General features: G+C 47.4%; 1 protein-coding gene across 5 annotated transcripts in view; it reads right to left on the bottom strand.

The window, feature by feature from the left end:
- Positions 1-969: 969 nt before the first annotated feature.
- Positions 970-25,632, bottom strand: part of TMEM104 (transmembrane protein 104) — a 45,637-nt gene continuing 20,974 nt past the window's right edge. For all 5 annotated transcript variants that reach the window (XM_083874565.1, XM_083874563.1, XM_083874567.1 and 2 more), the window contains exons 10-11: positions 18,207-18,300; positions 970-4,509 (exon numbers count right to left, since the gene is read on the bottom strand). In XM_083874565.1, coding sequence (XP_083730691.1) covers positions 3,749-4,509; positions 18,207-18,300 — 855 coding nt within the window. In that variant the 3' untranslated portion in view covers positions 970-3,748. The remainder of the gene's footprint in view (positions 4,510-18,206; positions 18,301-25,632) is intronic.

Genomic DNA, 25,632 nt, shown 5'->3' with positions numbered 1-25,632 from the left:
ATCCCGATGAGGAGAGGGGGAACAAAGCAGGCCCACACAGGTCAGCCTGTGAAGGGGTTCCAATGGCAGGGACATGCTGGTGCTGCTGTGGGGAGATGGTGACTCAGGTCAGGGCAGGGGAAACTGGTTAAATCACAAACCAGGACACATATGGAGCCAGGAAGGTGCTGGGGACAGCTGCCATGCCTGTGCCCAAGGATGCCTGAGGGAGCAGCAGGTGCAGCCACCTCCTGGTCCCAGCCTCCTGCCAAGGCAAAGCCATGGCACAAAACCTTCCCCAGCTGAGACCCTGTAGCAGGTGCCCTTCCCTGAGCCACAGACAGCTCCTGGGCTGCCCAAATCCATCCAGGGGAAAGGTGAGCACTTTCCCCAACCCTTCAAACAGCTGAATCCCCCTCCAGGAACGTGGCTCCTTGACAGCAGTGAAGCTTCGCCTGAAGCTTCTTCTCAGGTTCAAAGTTTTTCTTTCCCTGGCCATTGCTCTTCCAAGTGCTGCAATAGACTGAATTCCTTCCTGATGCCAGTTTGGCCTCAGATTTACAGCCCAAGCCCCAAAATCCGCTGCTGCTTGTAAGGTCCTTCGAGAGAATCACAGCAGAAAATGTTTATTTCCATCATAAAGATCTGCTTTAATATTTTAACATAAATCAACCTACCCTTTATGGTGATAATAAATTTGCTGGCAGAAACTGCCTTTGCAGCCTGAGGCAGCGGAGCAATTCAATTTGTTTGGCTTTAAGTGTAAGGAGCCATAATTGAGAAAGGGAAAGTACAGATGTTTTAATTGAGTTTGCAGCTAGCACCCAGAGTTGCAGTAGGCTAATAGAGAAGAGGTGAGGGTCTCCATTAGCCTCTCCACTTGCCATTTCTCCTTGGCCTGCAGGCTCATCCGTCATGGCCATCCCCTCCAGGAATAGATGCTCCGTGCCTAAGCACGAGGAAGAAAGGGATGGAAAAAGAAGTCAGACTAAACCAGATGTATAATGTGCATTTTATTGGTTTTAATCCCATTTTTTTAAAACTAATTACAGTCAGGACAAAGCATCATGTGTGAATCTGCAATAATGAATTGTTAGTGCTGATAATGGCCAAATAAAAATAGACTTATTCTTGATGAGTGAGAGGAGAGAGCTTGTGTCCTGCACCATGGGGTCACCCAGCATCCCCTCTGCACTGAAACATCCCCTTCCTGCTTTCTCCAGTAATTTTTAAGGCATTGCTATGTCATGTTTTATATGAAAAATGTTCTCTGCTATAGAGCTTCTTTCTGTTAATCACCCCAATTCCTTGGATATATTTGTTTTGCTGCTGTGCAAGGACAGCAGGTGTCTGGGAATTCAGGGTTATTTATTTGAGAAGCACTCATGCTCCTTGGGGAGCACAGTCATTCCCAGTAAGGTACCACAGCAAAGGCCGGGGCTGGAATACAAGCCCTCAGCATCCCATTGCATCCAAAACCTGGATCCAAGCAGCTCTTGGAGGTGCAGCCCCTCAGAAGTGACTGTCACATTGTTGAGGGGGAGAGGGAGACACACAGGTCAGGGAAGAAAAGGCACATCTTTAAATGTAAGAGATGGCAGGAAAGAGGGTGCCAAGCTGGGCTCCCTCCCTGCTGAGAAAGGAAAGGGAGGGTGAAAAGAGATGAAATAACAGAGAACAGCTCTGTTGCCTGGCTGCAATGAAGTGTAAAGGCTGAAATGGGCATGTGGCGGGTAGGGCTGAGCCAAGGGCCTTGCAACGCATGGGCAGCTCAGGGCAGACAGCCCTCAGCCCCTCCATGAACCCACACCTGCACACTCGTGCAGAGGAACAGCTCCCTCAGCCTCTCCAGCTTCCAAAGGCTCATTTCATCAGCACTCAGTGCTCCCTCCAGCTCTGCCCAGCTCCCAGCTGCCACGCAGGTGGCTGCCAGCTCAGCTGCCCCATGAATCTGCCCTCCAAACTAGCGCTTCCTAAACAAGACTCCAGCACCAGATACCTGTAAAATGCCTGCTTAATTTGGTACTGAAGATGCCACATCAGCTTTCCAGCAGCACTTAGGGATGTTTACACTCGCTAGCAGGGGCTGCCAATGCCTGTTTAGGATCAAGCTGGAAAGAAGATGAACAGAATCTCCAGATTCTCTCCAGGCAGCTCGGCAAGGACACAGTGGCAGTGCTCAGGCTTGAGAGGTGCAGGGTTTTGCTTTAAAAGCCATGAAGTGGTTTTATACAGTTCCAGGTACTTGCATATTCCCCCAGGAGGAGCACTTCAGGTCATATGGAAACCAGAAGGTCCTACTTGAAAACAGAGCTTGATTAAAAAGAGCTGCAGTTCAAAGCTTGCTTTAGTGAGCGATGACATTTAATACTGCATCAAGTGCAGAGGGCAGGAGGATCTGACACGCACCTGGCTTTGAACCTGCTTTGATAACGGGGTTTAAAATAGTTCAGATGAAAACTTTCGAGGTTCTTCCCTCTGTCAAGAAACCCCGTATCATCTGTGCCCCAGGGCTTGTGAACACAGGGCCTGGTGACGAAGTGTGGTGTTATAGTGACCACAGTCATCCTAAAAGCAGACTCTCCTAGAGCTGCCTAAGGTAGGAGCAGCCCAATTCCAAAAGAAGCAGAGCAGGAGCAGCCCCAAGCCCACCTTAACCCTGTGCAGAGGGAGAATTCAAGCTCAGTTCCAGCAGGATTTCAGGTTTTGCTCCCTTGTTTCAGGAGCTGTGCTGCTGCAGGCAGGGCACAGCCACTTCCTCCTGGCACCGGCTCATTCCCCTGAGTTAACACCCACCTTGTTTCAAGGCTAATTACCCAACGCGGGAGTCGGGAACGCATCAGTGTGCACAGCCGGAGCCTCTCGCGTGTCAGGACTGAGTAATGAGCCCCTCCCCAGCCCACAGCGATCCCCATCCCGCCCCTGGAGTCAGAGCCTGGCTGCTCCTACCGGCCCCGGGCAAAGCTGAGTAAGGGAGAAGGGCTCTGCCAGTGGAAAGTGGAGTCGTGTGCCGCTGCTGAGGGAAGCAAGGATGATTTCCTCTCCAGTGGGAAGAGCTGTATCCCTGCATGCAGAGGGGCACTGCTCTGCCCAGCTGAGCAGCCACAGCACAGGAGAACAGCATGGAAGTGTGAATGTAAACTCCCAGCCTGGAGAAATCCAGCTCTAAGCAAAAGATCCCTGATCCCAGGCAATGTGCACAAACATGATAATGCTTCTAGAAAAAGAAAATGTAACAGCACAAAATTATTTCCTTCTGAATTAGGTCTATTTTCACCCTTATGTTTTCCTTCAGCTGGCACAGGAGGTTGGTCTGAAGGAGTCTCAGCAGAAAGAAGAGACTCAGTTATCCCAAACTCCTGCTGGATTCTGCACAGCACATTCCTGCCTTTGGAAGAAGGGACATTTAGTGATACAGCCAAGGCTGCTCTCTTCTGTGTGCCGAGACCTGCAGCACACAGGGAACCACAGAGGGACAGACAGAGAATGTGCTGCTCTAACAGAACCAAAGGCAGGAATGGCTGGACACTGGTTAACAATGCCCTGCCAAGGGCTCAGCCCCAGGGCTTTGTCTGAGAACCAGAACCGTAACAAGGCTGAGTACACTCCATCCACACCCAAAGTGGAGTGAAGAAAATCTGTGTCACCAAGCCAACAGCCTGGAAACTTTCCTTCATACTGCCTCTCCCCCTCACTGCACAGTCCCAGGGGGGGGAGCTGAAATGCTGGAGTCTCTGGAGCTTCAGAGGGAGTGGGCTGCTAACCCTCATCAGAGCTTTGACTCACTCAGGACAATGTTTGCAGTCACAAACACAAAGCAAGAGAAACCCCAGATGAGCACGAACACAATCCAGAAGCTGTGCCGGAAAGGGGAGAGGTGCTTGTTCACCGTCCCGCTGCCGAAGACCAGCTGAGTGTCCTTCCGACTGCAGTACGCCAGGAAAGCTGGGATGAGATACTGGATCCCATTCCCGGCATAGGCTCCCGTGATCCCCACCAGGGACTCCAGATCGTGGGTGCAGAAAGCCACCAGCACCGGGGGAATCAGCGTGATGGCAGGAAAGACAATCCTGTCCACCACCCACGGGTAGGTGCCCCCTTCTCTGTGGAAAAGGGTCTTCCAGTTGTTGCGCAGGGTCACGGCGATGATGGGGAAGTTGGTGCTGATGGTGAAGACCGGGAAGAGGCCCAGGAAGTACCGAATGAAGGGCACGCTGATGATCTCACAGTTGGTGAAGTTGAGCGTGTACATGTCCATGAGGGTGTCGTTGCGGAAGCAGTAAATGGCAGTGAAGGACAGGAGGCTGTAGAATGCCAGGATCAGGATGTAATCGAGCAGCACGAGCTTGTTGACGTGCTTCTTCTTGGAAATGGGGGTGATGAGGGATGGCAGGGAGTGCTGGCACATGAAGGAATAGACGCACACCCCAAACAGATTACGGATGCCCGACAGCTGGGCCATGGATGGGTGACCTTCAGCTTGGCCTCTGCTGATGCGGATGAGGGCCAGAATAATCATGAGGATGAAAGCTGGAGAGAGAGAGAAGGTCTCAGGTCAAGCCCCGGCCCACACTCCCCATGACCTCCTCCCATTGCACGGGCAGACTTGGCACCAGCTCTCTCCTGCTATGCAAGAGCATCTCCTTATCTCTGATGCACCACCTTATCTGAGGGTGCTACATCAAAGGCGAGGTGCACAGGAATTAATTGTGATTTGCTGTCAATGCCAGTCAGCAGATAAGGGAATGGGCTCAGGCATCTCCCTCCATCTCCCTCCCACAGGGATTCACCCTCCTGCCCCGAAGAGCACAGGGCTGCACTGAGCCCTTATGAAGCAGAAGGCTGACAGAGCTGGTGAACCCTAAGCCCTCAAGGGTTTTGGTCCATGGTTGTTTCTGTCACACACGCACTGGTTAAATACCATCATTTCAAAAAGGCTTAGAGATGTCTGAGCCCTGACTTGGCTCCAGTCAACCCCAGTAATATTCCTGCACATTTCCAACTGGACTAATGTTTTCAAGACCTCCCCTATGTGCACAGAAGCAGCAGCTATAGCAAGCTTTCCTGTCCCTGGGATCTGTCAAGCATGATAGAGCAAGAACTAGCCAGCCATTTCCTGGGCAGGAGCAATAGGCTGTCTGTAGCTAATCCCAGGGTGGAGAAGCCAGTCTGGAAGGGACTAAAGCAGCAGCGAAAGACTGCTATTAAAATTCATAGTTTCTAGACACAAAGTCTGCTCGTCTACCCTTCACTTATGCCAGGAAAAAGCCTAACAACGTTTTACACAAAGCTTATTACAAATAACTACGTGCCAGGGACAAAATGAATTCAGGAGATTGGGCTAATGCCCTTATTACTCTGAGGCTGGAAATTTGAGCCAGAGCAGTTACTGTCAGACTCTCATTCCTAGCATGGCATATAAAAGCAGCAGAAAACTAATTCTGGTGTCACAAAAATTGCATCAACCTGGGAAAGATGATCATCAGCTGCTGGAGTTAACAAGTAATGGGGAGAAAAGGACCTGCCTGGCAGGGCAGCAAGCAGTGAGATTTACAGTCTGGTGCTGCAATGGGTGGACCACTGTGGCTTGCACAGAGCTGTCCTTGCGCCAGTCTGAGGCAGAGGAACAGAGCCATGAATTATCAGGTAATGAAAAAATCAACAAAATGCTGAGACAACTACTACAGACAACTTTGAATGTCATTAATATAAATCCAGAGGTATTAAATGAAGCAGTGCACTGTTCAGGTCCATAGGAGGCTGGCACCAGTGCTGGGAGCTGGGCAGGCTCACCATGGGGTGACAAAATCATGGGCTTGCTCTGTGCCCAGTTCTGCTCCCCACAACAGGCAGCTGGAGATGGGAAACCCTGCCAGGGATGGGACTAGGGAAAATAGCTACAGACCACTTAGTGAATACTGCCTCTCTTGTGCCCAGCAAGATCAGATTAACGTCACTGGACATTGCCTCCTGTACACCCCCCCAGCACTCCCCAAAACCCTCTCTCAGAAATTCACATTCTCCTGCAGCAAACAGCTCCATGGTGAACCCTTCCCAAGCCACATGCTGCATTTCATCCTGTGTTGCCTCAGGAAACCTCTTGCCAGTTTCCCAGTGACAGGGCACATCTACCAGCCCTCCCCAAACACCGCACTGACAGCAGCAGATCCATTCCTTCACAGTACCACGGGGCCAGGTCATTTCAGGAGTGCTAGGCTCCATTTCCTCCCCCAAGGGCAGTCACACAGAGCTATGGAAGGCAACAGCTCATTGCTCTGGGGGTGTGCAATTCCCCTTGCCTTCACTCAAGCCCAGCAGGTGAGGGACACTGCAAACAGGGGTACAGTTGTTGTGCCTTCCCCACTTCTCCCCAGAGGGGAGATGCTTGCCAGCCATATCTGCTCAGCAAGAGACCCAGAAAGAGCTGTGTTCCAGGTGATGTGACATGGCTCCACTCCCTGGGGCTGCACAGGCTACAAGGAAGAGGAAAAGATGCCCTGAGTAGTAAGACAAAGCAGGTTGAGCAGCTCTGGATATGTGCTGAGACTGTTCCTTTCCCTCTTGCCTGGGAGAGGTGGTCAGGCTCTGCAGCCCCATCCTGAGCTGGTCCTATGTCTGGGCTAAGACGTGACTCAGAAGTCTCACACCTCTTCCCCTGCACACTAGACAGTGAGTCCCCTCATGCTCTGCTCAGCACAGTAATGAGTGACCTATTTCCATTCCCCAAACCCACTCCCACCATCAACTCAAAGTCCCACTTTCTGCACCAGTGCCAAAAGGACTAGGGGAACTTTCAGGCAGGCACCCCATCCCTGAAGCACACACACGGACACACAGAGAATGACAAGGTTGGAAGAGACCTTCAAGATCATCGAGTCCAACCCAGCCCTAACACCTCAACTAGACTATGGCACCGAGCGCCACATCCAGTCTTTTTTTAAACACATCCAGGGATGGTGACTCCACCACCTCTCTGGGCAGATCATTCCAGTACTTTATCATCCTTTCTGTGAAAAACTTTTTTCCTAATATCCAACCTATATTTCCCTTGATGCAGCCTAAGACTGCGTCCTCTTGTTCTGTCAGTTGTTGCCTGGTGAAAGAGACCAACCCCCACCTGACTACAACCACCTTTCAGGAAGTTGTAGAGAGTGATAAGGTCACCTCTGAGTCTCCTTTTCTCCAGGCTAAACACCCCCAGCTCCCTCAGCCATTCCTCACAGGGTTTGTGTTCCAAGCCCCTCACCAGCCTTGTTGCCTCCTCTGGACAAGCTCAAAAGTCTCAATGTCCTTCCCAAACTGAGGGGCCAGAGCTGGACACAGCACTCAATGTCCATCCTAAACTGAGGGACCCAGAACTGGACACAGCACTCAAGGTGTGGCCTCCCTGCTCCTTCTGGCCACACCATTCCTGATACAGGCCAGGTGCCATTGGCCCTCTTGGCCACCTGGGCACTCTGCTGGCTCAAGTTCAGCTGCTGACCAGGATCCCCAGGTCCCTTTCCTCCTGGGCACAGTCCAACCACACTGTCCCCAGCCTGTAACGTTGCAGGGGGTTATTGTGGCCAAAGTGCAGGACTTGGCACTTGGACTCATTAAACTTCATCCTATTGGACTCTGCTTATCCATCCGACTGTTCCAGGTCTCTCTGCAGAGCCCTCCTTCCTTACAACACATCCACACACGCTCCCAGCTTAGTTTCGTCTGCAAATTTACTAATGAAAGACTCAATAGCCTCATCCATGTCATCAATAAAAATATTGAACAGAACTGGCCCCAGCACAGATCCTTGAGGGACTGGCTGCCAGCTGGATGCAGCACCATTCCCCACCACTCTCTGGGCCTGGCCATCCAGCCAGTTCCTGACCCAGCAAAGAGTGTTCCTGTCCAAGCCCTGGGCTGCCAGTTTATCCAGGAGTGTGCTGTGGGAGACAGTGTCAAAGGCCTTGCTGAAGTCTAAATAGACAACATCCACAGACCTTCCTGCATCCACCAGGCAGGTCACCTGGTCATCAAAGGAGACCAGGCTGGTCAAACACAACCTACCCCTCCCAAACCCGTGCTGGCTGGGCCTGAGACCCTGGGCATCCTGTAGGTGCTGCATGATGAGGCTCAGGATAAACTGTTCCATTACCTTTACCAGGTACTGAGGTCAGGCTAACTATCCTATAATTACCAGAATCCTCCTTCCCACCCTTCTTGTGAATGGGTGTCACACTGGCAGCTTCCAGTCACCTGGAACCTCAGGAGTGAGCCAAGACTTGGTAAATGATGGAGAGCGGCTTCACAAGCTCATCTGCCAGCTCCCTCCTCACCCTGGGATGGATCCCATCTGGGCCCACAGATTTATGAACATCCAAGTGGCTCAGGAGTTCTCTGACTGCCTCCTCCAGGATAACAGGGGGATCATTCTGTTCCCCGACACCATCAACGAATCCAGGAGGACAGTTGTCCCAAAGGCAAGTTGTCTTCCCACTAAAGACTGAGGCAAAGAAGGCATTAAGCACCTCTGCCTTCTCCTCATCTGCAGTTACTAAGTTCCCTCCCTCACACAATAAGGAACAAAGGTTGGTTTTACCCTTCCTTTTACCATGAATATATTTGTAAAAGCGTTTTTTATTATCCTTTACAAAAGTTGCCAATTTAGGTTCAAACTGAGCTTTGGCCTCCCTAATTTTTTTCCTACATGCCCTAGCAGCCCCCTTAAATACTTCCTGTGAGACCTGACCCTCCTTCCAAAGCATCTCCTACAGACTCTACTCTGCCTCAACATGTACTTTTCTGGCAGGGTACACTGAAGAAACAGACTTATTGTGGATTCCTTTAATGATGGATGGTCTTTGGCTTAAGCAACTAGAATTTAATATTTGTTTTTCATTAAATATCCATTTCAGAGATTTATTAACATTACAAGGAGTAAGGATCCAATACTAAGAGCCAAACTAGTTTTGCTTCCAACAAGGCAGGCTGTGCTTCCCCTGCCTGAGCACTGCTGCTCTTGCAGATGCAAGATCCTTGAGAGAAATGGTGCTGGGTGAACTGGAAACCTCCCCTGTACAATTCCAGCCTCAGAGAGGACAACAAAAGCCCTGCCCCATGGTTGTTTTCTCTCAGTCCCTGAGGCAGAAGAGTTTCTCACTCCTGGAACTGGAGAGTTAAAACACACTTGCCTGTCAAATTTATCTCTCTGTTTGAGAGAAGGCAAGCCCAAAAATGAAACTCTGAAACCTAGATATGGTTTGGATGATAAGTCAAAATGAAAAGAAGATGACAGGCTGATGGACAGGCAGCTTTGAGCAGAAAAGAGGCAGCACAGGATCCTCAGGCATACACAAAGCTCCCACTCACATCCCCTACCCAGGACAGCAGGCTGAAGGCAGAGTCACACGACACTATTTCATGCCACCTACTGTAGTCACATCAGCTGTCCAACAGTGTTCCTTCACCACAAGGATCCTGGGGAAGTAAAACACAGACTCACAAAAAAACCCTTGATCTGTTCTTCTCCACAAAGAACAGAGGACACAAGCAACGTGTTCCAGGGATGAAACACCTTCAGACCATAATCAACAGCACGCAGAGCCACAAAGCAAGGTTGATAGTGATGGACTGTTAGTTGGTTACATGAAAATTTTGCTTTAAGCTTTGTTTTATATAAATGCTTAAAAAGCAATCAAGAGTTTTGCTTGTCCTGCTTTTTCCACAGTGTGAAACCCACTCCAAGCCCCCACACCTCAGGCTTGGCAAGTCAGCAAGGCACAGAGGCCACTTCTTGTGTCATCTTGTCTCCTCTAGATGTTCGAGCATCATTTTTAGTGGAAGATCTAAGTAAGTAAGCCTGAGGTAAAAAATAAAGAGGGGCTATGCCATAAAGGAAAACTTGTGGTGAATCTCATCCCAATCATCCAACTGCCTCTCCTGCAGATTTTCTTTGCTCCCCTCACTATCTGAGGAACAAATGTTCTTCTCAGATAAAGCAGACCTTGTAGTCAGCTACTGCTGCCTCTCCTGCTTGACTCAGGAGATTCAGAGATAAGGCAGTTCTGCTCTGGTTCTTGCAGGTGAAGTAAGGATGAATATGGATGAGCTGATGTGCAAAGTAGTACAGTTTGGGAAATATGGGAGTCTGGGGATATTAAGAAAGACATTTTTGTGCATTTTGATAGAAACATAACAGGGCTGCAGAGAAGCAGCGAAGATAATTTAGCCATTCTGAATTTAAGGATCATTTTACAGAGTCAGAGAAAACACCTCTCTAAATGAAAAATAGTGTTTGTACATGAGCTTCATCTCTCTGCAGAAAGGCTATTGCAGAAAAGAAAGTGAGTCCAAGCCTCAAACGCATTTTTTCCTCTGTGATGGTAGGTTCCTGCAAGAACTGATGCTCAGAATGAGCTTCTGGTTTCACCCTCCTTGCATCCCTGGAAGACACGGTACTTGTGAGACGTTCACATCTTCTCCAGCCCTGTCCCTACTCCCATTCCTACTTCCACAAGGAAAGCCTGGAGAGACCATCACCACAGCTGCCTGCCACCTCTTCCAGGGACCAGAGAGGCAGTTGTGTGCAGCCACCCCACGCCTGGCTGCTCCCCTGCCCCCCAGCCATTTGTCTGAGCTGGTGCCGTGACACGTTTGTGGCAGGGCCATCCGTCACCGCTGGCTGACGGTGTGACAGAGCTTTCCTGTCCAAGCAGAGAATCAATATGCCAGGAAATAATGATAATGGATCACCCTATCCCAAGGCACACCACTTGCTTCCCTTTTCCTACATTAAGCAGTATGATGGATTCCAAGAGGAAGATGTTTTCAGGAGCTTCCTAAATCCAGTCTCTTTGGAAAGGGAAGATTTCTCCCCACCTCAATCCTGTACCAAGTCAAAACAGAGAAGGCCACTTTTAAACAGAGGAACAGATCTCAATTAGTTTAACATTAGGCAGCTCTTTCATAGAAAGGGCATAAAACCAGGAGCATCTGCTCTGTACACACTGAATGATCCAGGAATGTGTAAAGACAGTCCTGCCTTCTGCATCCCCACCTGACACTTGTGCTGTCTACTTCCCTGCTGATGTCTTTCTAGGATGTTGGTGCCCCTTCTCAGAGCCAGCTGCCTCCTGCCTTCCAGCAGTGATGTGGGCAAGCTGAAGAGCCCACTGCAACGCTGGAACCACCAGGCATTCTGGATCCTGTGGCATTTGATGTATTAAAGCACAGTTGGAGTCCAACATGCTGGCAGAACAAAGTATCTGAAATTAAGACATTGATTTTTAAATTTAGAACTCATTTAGCCAGTTTCTCTTGCAGAAGCTATATCCTGCCACTTGTTCATGACCTCCAGTTCTCCACAAATTCCAGGCCAACAACTGATTAACTTCTCCAACCTTCAGAGGGGGTTTCTATAGGAATTGACAGTAAAGAGGTAACATGAAAACCAGGTTTACTCCATTAGATGTGGGAGCTGGAGTAGTTAAGGATCGGATTTGACAATGACAGAGCCTAAAACACCATCTCTAGGAAGATGAAGGATTTATGAGTGCAGAGACTGTGTGGAAGCAAGATGGATATGTTCATAGAAGACAGCAATTCTCTGGAGAGACACATCAGAAAGAAAAGAGGAGGGAAATTACTTCCCAGAAGAAAGGTATGAGCAAAAGCTGTGGAACATCCCTGTGGTTCCTTCCTCTGATGGAGAGCAGGGACTTGCCCCGCCCCAAAGCCTGAGGCAGGGGTCCACATGGCAGGGGACTGTTGCTGTACACAGAAGTGTGACACAGCTTACCAAGAAGGCAAGAAAAAGCCTCTCAAGCACCTCCACTCCCCCAGGCCTGGCTTGATCCTGCTGCAGCCAACTCAGGCACTGCTGCCTTTGGCCAGGTGGAGCCCCTTTTCTTCACAAAGGGAAATTTCATTTAAAAAGTACTACCAAGACTTTTTGGCAGCCAAAGGCCAAAAGTTCAGTGGAGCTTCCCTGCTCTAAGGGCATAATTTCCCTGCTTTTCTTCATCAGGCTTGCAATACCATAACCCAAGATTTACAAGTAGCTTCCCCAATTGTGGTAACAACCCCTGCAATGAAATCAGCGTTGCTGCCCCATCTCAGCCCACATCAGCTGGTCCCACAGACATCTCCACACCAGCAACAGCTCACAGGAGAAAAATGGCCCTGCACTTGGGCATTTATCACAGATGCTTTTTCTCAATATATGAGAAGGAAGGAGCAGCCAGCAAGGCTTGTTTTGCTTCTAGTGGAAAATTACCTGTGTAGTTTATGGTCCTCTCTCTGCTGGTCAGTTCTTCTTTGGCAGAAGAGCTGTAGAAGCTCTGCAACCAGGACTCTGCTCTCAGCTCTGCTGCTGGCTTGGCCTGTTAGCTCTGACAGTCACTTCTCTGTCCATGTCAGAATTTACTCTTCTGAGAGAAGGGAATAATTCACACTTTGGTGTCACTGTGAGCCCCAACTATGGCTGTGCATGCTTTGGAAAGCCCTGGCTGCCGAGCACCCATGTCCCATGAAATCCAGGTGCTCTGCAGACTTAGCCACATCTTGCCCATCCTGCCTTGGGCCCTACACAGCAAAGTTTTTTATCATCTTGTTCCACCAAAATACACTCTGAACAGAAAGCAACTTTTCATGCCACAGCCCCACTCTAAAAACCTGTGTGGGCACCGCCACCCAGGCCCTTTTGCAGGGTTGAATGTGCCCTTACATTTCCAGCTCCTCTTCTTCAGCTCTCAGACCCATCAATGTCTCCTGCTGCCTGACTAAAGTGCTCTTTTCAGGAGCTTCAGCTCCTCAGGCAGGATCTCAGTGGTCAAATCACTCTCCATCTGTGTCTGAAGCTCACAAGGCTCTTTCTCTCATACAGGCACTGCACTGCTTCACCCCACTGCCCCCCACAAACAGCACTGAAATGAGCTCCTCAGCCAACAATTCCAAAAGCAGGCATGACAGAAGCACAGCATTTTAACTAACTCTTCATAAATATATTCACTTCTCTTAGTGAATTATTTACCCTGGGCTCTGGCAGCAGCTTCATCTGCTCCAAAAGGGATATAAGAACATGAAGTAACTTTGTTGAAGCAGCTTGTCAGAATGAACATGCAACAGTGTCCTGATTTACAGTCCAATTCCCTCATCATCCTGTATGCCCTGCAGTGTGAAAGGAGAGAGGCAGAGATCACAATGATCCCTCCTTAAGCTATTTGCAGAAAGCTCCATTTCTGATGTGAAAAGAGGCCACCCACCTTGAGAACTGTGGGCACTAGCAGACTAATTTCTCAGCAGGAGACTGTAAATTCAGGACTTCAGATAACTGCCACCCCCTCCTAAATCAGCCTCCTCTGTAATTGTCAGTCTCAGCACTTGAAGGGATGTAGCACAGTGACTCCAGGTTCCTGCAGTGAGTCAACTCCAGTACAGATAGCTCTGCTGCTGAGGATGACAGTGACACTTACCTGAGACTGCTCAGGTGACAAGGTGAGATGGTCTGAGACCAGTTCTCTGCAGAGCAGAGCTGTAACAGCAGGGCTCTGGTGGGAAGAGCAGAACTACCAGACAAACCACCAGATACAGAAAGTCAGCCTCACCAGCATGCTCTGGACAGCCCTTTCTTAGTTTCTGTCCCAGAAACTTTCTACGAAGTATCAGGAGAGGGGAGGGGATGGGGAAAAGAAGGGTTTAACACAGACTTCCCAGCAATTCTTGTCTGCTTTCCCTCCATCTTATTGGCCAGGGGAAAGAGCTGGGGTAGAGATTTTATTCCTGAGCATGCAATTGCGAGATCATTGTTTGGGCAGGGTTGGGAAGGCTCTGTCTCAAGGGCTGCATTTACTTGAATAGATGTGCTGTGATCCAAAGGGAGAGAGAACTGAGCCTGCTCAAACAAACACAGAAGTTTATTACTCTATAAACTATCTCTTCATTAAAATACAATACTTTCTAATAACTACAATACAGCATCATGAGCAGCACACAGAGCACAGGCCCCACGTGGGAGCTGTCTGGGAACATTTGGCAGAGACAATTTAATAACAGCAGCAATAATCATGCTACCAATGTCTTTAGAGCCAGCAGTCCTCACCTATAGAGCTGGACATCTCAGGCTGCAACAGGCTGCAATTAATCGGGTTAGCTGCTTAATGCACAATAGCCCAGTGTTTGCTGCTCAGCTCCACCAAGCTCTGTCCTTTTGTTATCTTTCCTAATCCATATCCTATCCCATGATGCTGCTAGACAGTTATTATCCAATATTACCCAATAATAAAGAGGTAGAGCTGTGCCTCAGTGAGCTGTATCCCCTCTGCTGTGAGAAGGGCATGGGACTTGCCTGGCTCAGTCCCTCTTGTTGGGCCATGCCCTTCAGCAGTTCACCCCTAACAGTAACCACTTGATCAGGATTGAAGAAATCCTGGAATTCAGGACTGAAGCTGGGAAAAAAAACAACAACTCGGCTAGATAAGCCAGTCTCTTTAGAGAGCAATCTGTCACCACCATAGATTAAAATCCTCCAGGAAAAAAAAAAAGTGTCTGAAATCCAAACAGCAGAATTGGAAATATCAATTTATTGATGGCTTAGTTGGTTTAGCCTTCTGCAGGAAGCCCTGCTCCAATAACTCTGTAAGAGACCTGGAAACAGGCTCCAAAACTGGTAAAGGAATTGACTTAATAACAGCTCTACACTTTCCTGGGGCTGAGGTGGAAGAGAACTGAAAGGAAGGCAGGAATTACACTTTGGGAAAGGACCCTCCTCACCCCACAGGAAAAATCTGTATTCACATGGCCCCAGAGCTGGGTGAGCCAACAAGGTTCTAACCACAAATCAAAGCAAGGCTTCACTGTAGGCACCATTGTCAGGATTTAAACCAAATGATGTTTCATGACTGGCCCTTTCTCCAGAGAAGCACAGCAGGCAGACTCCCTGTTGGCATCCCTTAGAGTGCCTCTGCTCCATCTCCCAAAGCAGCTTAGGTACCTGCAAAAGGCTAACATAGCAGTCTGAGGAGCTTCTGCACTGGGAAAGGGATGGGAACTTGGGCTGGCAAAGCCTTACTCATCTGCCAGCCCCTGGAGAACAGAGATGTCTATGCAAGGATAAGGCCAGCAGTTCAAGCACCAACTGCTGCACTGAATTTAACCATTGGCACTCACCAGTGCCAGGTGACAATCAGTTCTGCAGCCAAGTGTGTAAGCTGCTACTCTTCAGAAGACTGGCAACAGCTCGATTCCTCTGGAGGCCCTCTCTGCCACCAGCCCCATTCCACCTGGAGACACAGATCCACCCTCTGTGCTCCTATCAGCTCTGGCAGGGAAGTGCCTTGCCATGCCAGCCTTCTTTCCAGATGAGCTGTCCATGATCAACAGGCCCAGACAAGGAGAGCCATCTGTCTGGGCTCTCTAGCAGCACACTTGAGCTTGCAAGCTCCTGCTTCAACTTTCTGCTTTTAGAGGCTTCAGAGGTGCCTGTCCTGGCTTAGTCCCTTATCCTGGGAGGATGCCAGATAAAGGGCTGATCCCTGGAACATCTCCACATTCTTTGAACTGGCCCATTTTTAATTTCCAGCTCAGATCACAGTGTTTAAGCCTATTTTTCAGGGAGGGAATAATTTATTTTTTTTATCTGTGAGGTGTGGAATGAGACTGCTGTAGGCTTTGATAGCCGATGGTGCTGCTTGTCATGAGCACAAGGCTCAGGAAGAGGCTGGTGACATTTGATTATCACTTAGATCAGGAGAAAGAGGGAAAGCAACTTTCAAAGGCAAGGCTGACACTGTTACAAATACCAGCAGAAATGACCTTCACACACAGCTAGCTCTCTCTGCTGCCAAGAACCATCCTCTCAGCTGCTATCATCTGAATCACCAGTACACCTGGGGCAGTGCTGCTTTACATCAGCCTCTTCTGCTCTGAAATCCAGGGACTTTCCACTGCGCTGGGGAGAAGGGTGTGTGGTGGGTCCTGTGGGAGGCACATTGCGAAGTCTGTACTGACCTCTCAGCCCAGGGAGGCTTGATTTTTTCAAATCATGATGCAAAGCATGGGTCAGATTCCCATCCACACCAAGCCAGTGAGCACAGGTAAGCTGAATAAGCCCCTGTCCACATGGGAAGGTTTTCTTTCCCTCACACAATAAACAGGTAGGCAGGAAGCTGCAGTGTTGCTCTGCTGCTCAGAGTGCTTTGCAGAACCACCCTCAGCACCACATGGCTAAAAGCAACCCAAGGAAGGTGAAAGAAAGGCACAGTTTATACCAGGACAAAGAGTTCACACCTGGCCACCAGCATGCAGGCAGGAAGAGTTCAGAAGATCACACAACACTACCCAAGATCACTCTTTAGGATCTAAGCTCTCTAAACACCAACCTGTGTTTAATTAACAGCCCTGCTTTTGGAGGAGGGGACAGCAGTGATGTGAGGACATGGGAGAAGTCAGCTTGACAAATCTCAGCAGTGTGGGATTGATCCTTACCGTGGGATCTGCAGCAAGAGCTTTTCTCTGCTCCCTGCATCACATGGCTTTTTGACAAATTGTCTTTCCCAATAAATCTATCCCTCATTGTACACATACGGAATCTATTCTTCTAAGTAGCCACTGAGGTGTTGTCAGGGTCATTAACTATCATTATCTGGGGCAGCTGTTCCCCAGTGTGCTGACGCAGGAATCAATCAGGCTAAAACATGAATTTCCCCTACACTTCTCCAAACACTGCCTTTATCTCTCTCTATCAAGCCATGAAAGAGAGGAACACTTTTGCCATCACACCAAGGTTTAGCAATCCTCAAAATGGAAGGAGCTGGCTAAAGGGAAACCAATGGCAGATGAGGCAGACATCAGACTGTCACAGAGAAAGGATGAGGTCTGACTGATGTCTCTACCAGGAAAAAGGAGGCAGGGTGATTGGAATCAGGCCAGTCAGCTGAGCAGAGATCACTCTTATAAAGAAAAAAAATAACAACAAAAGAACCTCATGCAAAACTTCCTCATTTCCTTTAGTACCCCTTAATGAGATAACCTCTTTCTCTGAAGAATAGGGGGGCTTTCAAACCTTTCATGTGCTCAGACAACAAAGGAGAAAAACAGGCATTCAGGATTTTCACACCATCCAAAGTCAGGATTTATTAACTCAAACTGTTCAACATCTGAGACTTGAGAGCTTAAAATCCAACTTAATTTTCCTGGGTGTCAACTGCTTAACCCCATGTCAGGAATTCTCTAGAACAGAGGATCTCTATTCCTCTGCAGTGACTGCCAGCCCCCTCCCAAACAGGATGAAATCACAGAGAAGTGACAATACCCACTGCAGTCTGGTCAAGAGTATGTGTGTAATGGGAAATACTTAGAGAAGCAGCTTTTCTTCTTATTCCAGTGATAGGTATAAACAGAGCTAATTCTTTGTCTGGATTTACACACCAGGAGACTGTTAACCTGCAGAAATGCTGGTCATTAACCTCCATAAATGCTCTTTATTAGCCCTGAGTATCAGTCACTCTGTCTAGGTGACATAAAAATAGACAAACCTGAACATAAACCTCCACAACCCACATACACCTCTCAGCCTTTAAGGGCATGTACAGACACCAGCCAGACATGAGGCAGCTGCATCTCTGAATGACAAAGGCATTAGGAAAAAAAAGAGTGTGTCTTACTTCCCTTAAGGGAATGACTGATCTGTCTTCCTAGAAGTGGTTGGCAATATTTTGGAAAGAACTCATGGGAGCAGGACTTCCCAAGGACAACAGACATTTGTTTTGGGGTTTCCAATGCAGCACATCCTATCACAAAGGAAGACTGAGGAAAATAAATACAAGCAGATGATAAAACTAAGGGTGGAAATTCTGACAGAAATGCCTTTTTTTCTCAGATCAAAACAGGACTGTCCAAAGTCTATTGTGCATATGCTGTGAGAATGAGAAACTTCCAACTGGTGGGTATCACAGCCAGCACCCAGACAGAAGACTCTGCCAAACCTCTTCTGCCCCTCACACAAACCAGACTAAAACCTCCTTTACCAGCCATGTCTGATTGAGAACAATTTGTTTTGTTTTAATCAGAAATTTCATCCTAGACTAAAAGCCTTCTCCTCAAAAATGTATTAGGCCTGCACAATTGTCCTCAAAGAGGTTGTTTCGACAAGCACTTGCTTCCAAACAAGATTTTGCCAAAGAGAAACGTCAGTGGTGTGACTCAGGTTCCATCAATGGTAAAGAGGTGCCTGAGCCTCTGCCAAGACTCACCTATCCATCTCATGAGGGACGTCATGATTTGAAGATACTTGGTCTTCTGCACATTGAAGAAGGTGAAAGGACCTAGGAGGAGCGTGAATGCTGCCTGGAAGGACAACAAAATCACATGTTAGATTAAAAACCAGAAATTCTGCCAGCAAGATGAATTTATCAAAAGAACAAAGCTTGCATTGAAAGTTCACCTCTAGACACGTCCATTTGTCATGAAGCTTTCTTTGTTGCTTAATTTTACAGCTAAGCTGCCTGAGACACAGGGTCAAGTAAGCTGTTGGGTATCAGAGAACATGCCTCAGGCAGGAGTTAGAGCTCAGGATCCTTTTGGCTCTCAGCTGTTTGCTATCACTGCTACAGCACTCCTTTACTGACACATTTCAGTAAAAGCTCTCAGTGCAGCCTTACGGAACATTAAATATTAAACTGTGGCCTCTTTGCCCAAGTACATGCTCAGTTTAGGTATGAATAGCAATAGCCCTCGCCAGTCTGCTCCCATTAACATTGATGGGGTGGCTTCGGGGTATCCCAGGCTCAACAGCAATGGAGCCAGGTCTGCCTGGAGTTTTTTTCCCTCATGCTTTAAGTCGCCTGTGTAAAGCATTGAGGGTTTTCTATACATGTAAAAACAGATAGTGGGAAGTTACAGTGTAACAGTTCAGCTCTTGGAAGCTGAAAACCTGTGCAAAGTGAGGAAAAAATCATCAAAGATATACTCATAGGAGAGAACTCAATTTAGTGTGGAAAGTAAAGGTTCTTCAATGAAGAACTTCCTCACTGCCCTCTTAGATGTCTATTAAGAGACCAGTGTTTCATGGAATCACAGAATGGTTTGGGTTGGAAGGAACTTTGAAAACAATCTCATTCCACCTCCCTGCCATGAGGAGAGACCTTCCTCTAGACCAGGTTGCTCAAAGCCCTGTCCAACCTGCCCTTGAACACTTCCAAATTAAACTGGGGTACACAGCAGCACCAGTCTGCTGCTTCTCTTCCAGCTGGGCTGCAAAATACATCCAACAAAGATCCATGCTAGGAATCTGGATTATACATCTTGCTGCACTTTCTTCCAGCACCTCCTAGAGCACACAAGGTGACTGTGCTGACAGCCCAAGCCCAGAGGGGACATGTCCTGCACAGCACTGTCACCTCTGCTCGGGCACTAAGCAGCACTCGAGCCTTACCTATCCCAGACAGAACAGAAGAGGCTTCACTGCAAGAAGAAACAGACCCTGGCTGCAGTCTGAACATAGACTGAGAAAAGCTACTTGTGAAAGGCAGACAAAATGGGTGTCAGAGAACTGAGAGCTCTGCCTGTCCCCCATGGGATGGCACCAGCTAGTGATACACTAACAGGTCTAAACACTGTGGACCTGTAAGCAGGCAGTGCTTAGAAAGCCACAGCACACACAGCATAGGTTTGTAGAGCATCCCAAAGTGATTTTTAAAGACAAATATTCAACATTAATATTTACACATTGCTCTTTTCCATGACTTCTTAAAACAGTTCAAGAAAAGGTGGCACCAGAAGCACAGAACTGGGACTCAAAGGGGCAGGTCTGCCAAGCCTCAAGGTCTCTGTCTGCCCCAACAGAGTCAGGACAGAACAGAATTCAAGCTATTTTAAGACTAGCACAACCCCAAGAAACCTTTTTTGAGACAGTTTCAGAATATCTGCAAGGCAAATTGGAAATGCCTCACATCACAAGTATTCTCAGGTGACAAAAGCAAATCCAGAAGGGGAGTGGGGAAGAGAACCTTTGGTTTGACACGTTGCTTGGTGGGAATATATTCTGGTCTGAGACCACTGCTTACACCAAGTCTTGCTTTTACTGTCCAGATGAAAAAAAAAAGGACAGGAAGCATGGTACAGAATTCAGATTGTGAAGCAATTGATGGTTGTTGGAGGAAACACTGAAATCACACAGAATACAATGCCACAGGCAGAACTGGCAAGACTAAGAGCCAAATCAGCTTTAACAGTTATGGGACTTGAGGTTTTAACATAGAAGCAAACCAGTCAGTTACAAACCTTTTTTTACTCTTCTCCCTCTTATTCCTTTCTTCTAATTGGGACTTTAACTCCACTCTCCTGCCCACTAAGACTGTCACTCCATCCTAGAGAAGTGCACAAACCCCAACAGACTAAATAAACCTTTGACTAAAAAGTGATGTAGAGCAAGGGCCCAAGGCAAACAAAAGTTGACACCATCTTACTGACAAGTATTCTTGAGTTTGTGACTAATCTCTTTCAACCTTCTCTCCCAACACTGCTCAACACAGCCTCCCTTCAAATCAGTTTATAGCTCCTGCATCAGAAAGTGCTGAACAGAGAGAGACAGACTAAGGTTGTGATAATTAAGGAACAGGTGTCTGCTGCAAACGAGAATGCTCCAGAACCAATCAGCAGAACAGCCCCTCAAACCATAGAAAGGATTGACACAAAACCACCAAGCACCAAAGCAGCTGGCTCTGAAACCCAGATTTGCCTTACCCACCAAGGAAAGGAGACATTGTCAAGGGGGATTTGGGGCTCAGTTGCTAAAAAGCATCACAAAACATCCTTAGGTACTAGAAGAATCTGGGTGTCCTTCACCTTTTGCAGTTATTCACTAGTTCTCAGAACACCTTAAACAACCAAATCCATTCAGCTAGGTTTTCAACTCCTCTCCTCTCTGGCCATTACTGCTTAACTCATGGGGAAGAGATACAAGTTGTTGTGCCTGAATGGCTGAATGTCCCCCCCCATCCTTTAGGATGATCAGTGTTTTCTGTTCTTAACAAGATCCTGGTCCAAAGGAGCCAAGAGAGAAATTAATTCTAGTGCAAGAGAAATTTATTACCTTTTCCACTTGACACCCATTAGTGTCCAAGATGAGTATCTGTGGATCAATACAAACAATGCTAAGGCCTGCAATGAGATGAGGTTGCCTTGCTTTGCAGGGATTTCTGCCAAAAACTTTTAGGAAGGGAAGCCACAGAACACACAGGACTGCTTGGAAGAAGAAAGCCTGGGCAGAACTGGACATTAAACATCCAGAGTAACATAATTTTGAAGTGAAATTCTGCACTGCTCAACAGGACTGAGCACAGGGCAGGAGAAAGGGGCCAGTTTCTCACCCACAGCCAGGACATGAGGACAAGAATTCAGTCCCTGGATTAGAGCTAATCTCACCATCAACCATCACAAGAGTCCCAGGGGCAGGAATCCTGTATAAAAACATATCCCCAGAAGGATGAGAAGAAACCACAGAACTTAGCAGGAGGATGTCTACTTCCTCTACCTCGCTGTGCCAGACACCTCAATGCTCTTCCAACCCATTAAGTTAATTAGTTTCATAACTTCTCCCTAAGGAAAAAGTAAACCCAAATAAGCACCTCAGACACAATACTCAGATTTTCTACCTGATGTTTTCCAAGCTCCAGTCTCTCCCAGAGGGAAATAATTCACAAAGTACTTCATTACATATGTAATTCAAACAATCTAAAACCTACACAGAAAACTCTACCAGTCAGCCCTGTCAGAAGTCAAATATGCAGAGCCCTGGCAAATGAAAAAATCCCTCCCAAGTCTTCCAGTTCACCTCTTGAGTCAGCTGAGCTATTTTCTAGGAGTTTATCATTCTCTTCATAAGATTCAGCAAATAAACCCACCCAAGGCAGAATGGGCACAGTCTACCTTGATTAAGATTTTTCTGCTAGTGAAGTGGTTTATTAGAAACAAGCAGGCATAGGGGACTGATTCATTGCTAAACTGAAACAAGGTAAAGGAATGCTTCCTTCAGCTAAGGAGGAGAACTGAATCTATTAAATTCTGTCTAAATTCACAAGACAGCAGAGAGAAACCATTATAGTGCTTTAGCACAGGGCTGGCTATTAAGAGTGATTCCCTCATTTCCCTCCAAGCTCCTCCATTAAATGGGAAAGGCCAGGTAAATCACCAGGCTCATAGTGGATGGAATGTGGAATCCACACAGAGCAAGGAAAGGCAAAATTCTTTATTTTTTCTTCCTTTCTTATGCTGAAAAACAGCATGAAAATCCAGCACACTAATAAAAAAAAAATGGTGTTTTTGTTGCTTTTACTGATATTTCCAGTCAAAAAATGAGAAACCAGTGAGGGTAGAATAAAGAACAGCAGCTTGTCACCCTGAATTACACTCTTCCCTGCAGGCTAGTAGGAGCAACAAGGAGCACACCAGCTTGCTCAACCCCTGGGAGGGTCTTCAAACCCATTCCAAGCCAAGCCAGAGCAACACAGGCACCAAGGTTTGGGATCTTCCCTGAGCTGGCAACTCAGCTGATACCACTCTCCCAGCCTCTGCACCTGTCAGCTCTCAGTATTTCAAAATGAAAAAGCAGCCTGGTCAACTCCAGTCTTCTTGCCACAGGGGGAGTAACTAGGTCTTACCGTTGCCTGGAATATATTTTTATATACATATATATTTATATATTTCTAAAAGTATATTTTATTAAAGCTCTTATGTTAAAACTTGGTTACGTAACCTTGTTTATTGGATCATCTGATAAAAGCAAGAGTAAGATCAAGCGTTAATAGGACATCTGGTTGGTTTTTATCAGCTTAGTTGCAGCCAAGAGGACCACCAAGAGAGCTCTCAACCACTAAGTGATGGCCAGCTAATGCCAGGGGTCTTTCAGACCATACAAACATGCTTTAAGCCAGTCAGAGGGTTGTTTGACCAAACAGGTTCTTTATTGACCTGAAGGGTCCATCTATCACTCTGAACCAGTACAGTTCAATAGCTTTCATCTGCTGCTCAGCATGTGGCTTTTACAGCAGCAGCCAATACTGCTCAGGAAGCACAATTAGCATCCAAAACATGGATGATTCATGTATTAGATACAGTAGTTCCAGCATTATAGCCAGTGCCTGCATACATTTGCAAGAGGACCATCTGAAAAACCAGCCTCATTCATAACTGTCATCAGAACTCGCTTGTTTTTATGCTACACAAACTCATCTGTAAGAATTGCATCTGGTTTTGGTGCTTGCCAAGTAGTGAATTAAAAACAGTAGCTATTGCTTCTTATTGATTCAGAGCCTGGAAAGTTTCAGAAAGATTGGGTGGGAGCAAGGTATGTAACTGAGTAAAGTGAGACCATGATTGTTAAATGCAGCAAATGTGCCAGGAGCAGTGCAAAAAGTGCAAGTTTTCTGAATAAAATAATTTGTGCAGCACAGGGCTATCATACCAATGAGAAGTTAGATTCAGAAAACAGAGCTATGACCCCTCAGTTTTAATGTGAAGATAAAAAAAAGAGGTGTTGTAGTGCTCACTCCTTGGATATCCATCTCTATTTGGGCCCCCCAGCCACCCCATCTTTTCCTTTCCTACTCCCTGCCTTTCACACCCTCATTCAAAACTAAAATTCTCTCCAAAACCATGTAATTCCTTGGAGTTCTTGCTTCCCTTTGATAGAAGTGACATCTCAGACAAACTTCACTTTAGGATGGTATCAGCTCCATCTCTGTAGATACTGATGTTTAGATTTCACAGCTGTTGAGCAATGGTACCTCTGCCCCACAAGACAGAACAGCCATTAACCCTACTCTAAAGAGGGGTAAGATAAGATCTCATTAAAAAGTCACTGGTTTAATAAAACAACCACTCTCCTTGATAGACTTTGACACTTCTGCAGGAAAGCCAAGGGTTGAGTGCTTGATGCTGGACTGTGGGTACACAACATTCCCACAGCAAAGCCTGACACCAACACAACACAGGCTTGACTGGATAAGCACTACCCAAAGGAAGCTTTGCTTGATTCCCTACTCAGATGCAAAGAAAATCTCCTTGAGCACGGCAGGAAAAAGCAGACATTTCCTACATGCTGTCAGAAGTGGCAACTCTGACACTTGCTCTGCTTCTGCAAGACATCCCTGAGCTCAGAGCTATTTCACAACTCAGATGAGCACTAGAAAGGACAGATGAAACAATCCAACAAAAGCAGACTGCGCAAGCACAGAGAGCAAACAAGATGTCAGGGAACTGGGATACTCTGTTCCCACCTCAGGTGCTTCTCACTAGAGCGTGTCACATGCAGGGAAAAAGAAGTCCAAAAAGCAAAACTGGATTTACTGGCATGGGCACAGATCAGAGGTTTTATTCCTGGTTGGAAGGCTGAACCAGACCTTTAGTAATTCCTTAGGAACTGGTGTTCTATGCACATCTTCAGGGAATTCTTAGGGCTGACTTTGGAGAGAAATATTAAATGCATGGTGCTTTCCCCACTCTTGTTTGGAACTTCTAGATAAAGGAAACAGCTTCATGGCATTTCAGACCTACCTACAGCTCTCCCAGCACACAGCTGCAGCCTCTGCAAGCTCCTCTGTACCCACTCCAAGTTGTGTCTACTGCAGTGCTACCCCAAGGTGGGCTCCAGGGCTTTTCAGCTAAAACATCTTAAGGGAAAAGCTTCTTGAGTGTGCTGTCCCCTCTGCCAGCTCTCGTCCCCTTCACTAGGGTGACAAGGCCATGTTTCTGTCCTACATGAGCTCATATCTCAAGGTACAGAGCCAGATGGCCTATCAGCAAGGGCGGCGATCCAAGCTTTCCTTGGTAAAGCTTTACCCCTCACAGCGGACAGTACAAATATAAATACATGGAAAAGAGTCTGATTGTTCAGGGAGAAGCTTTTTAGAGAGCTAAAAAAAAAAAAAAAAGCTGAAAATCCACAGCTTCTCAAGGCTGGAAGCAGGGCTGCAGCAGGGGCCGTGCTGATAGGCAGCAAGTTATCAGCAGACAAGCTGTTATGAAGCTCAGAGTTGGTTGAAAAGAGATAAACCAGCCACAGAACAAGGATTGCTCAAAGAAGTTGAGAGACAAGAGGGATTTTAACCTCCAGATCCCCTGCACATTCAGGAAGTCACAATGGAGGGAGGCCACAGCCACCAGACAATCCACAAGGAATATTTATAGCTGAAGAAACAAGGGCAGTTGTGCTATGGGTACAGCAGGCAGCTGCCACAGCAGCTCCGGTAATTACCGTGCTGCTCTCGGGACACCTGGCACAGCTTTATAATCATAACTCACCCCAGGCATATTCCTGGCACTGAGGAGCCCTTACCCCCCTTCTTCCCCAGTTCCTTCAGGCAGGGAGGAGGCACCTCCAGGAATTAAGACCTCGGCTGTTGCCAGGCTGGTTTTTGCCAGCGAAGCAAAGTGGCCTTTCACCCACAGAACCCTTTAGGCTGGATGGTGCCTCCCACAGTTCCGTGCCACAGTGATCCTAATGCCTCTTCCAAAATGGAAGACCTTCTGCAAGGGATGAAAAGAAGTCCTTGTATCCCCAAAGATACTAACTTCAGCGGATCTGAATACTATCTAGAGATTTTCAAAGGCTTTAGCCCAGTACCAGCATTTGATTCTAACTGCCCACCCAGCAAAAAGGTGTAGTCATCCCAGCTTCTT

The sequence above is a fragment of the Zosterops lateralis genome, assembly GCF_965231275.1.
Source record: "Zosterops lateralis genome assembly, chromosome: 18".
NCBI lineage: Eukaryota > Metazoa > Chordata > Aves > Passeriformes > Zosteropidae > Zosterops > Zosterops lateralis.
Note: the sequence above shows the minus strand (reverse complement) of the source record. Positions and strands in the feature narration are given on the sequence as shown.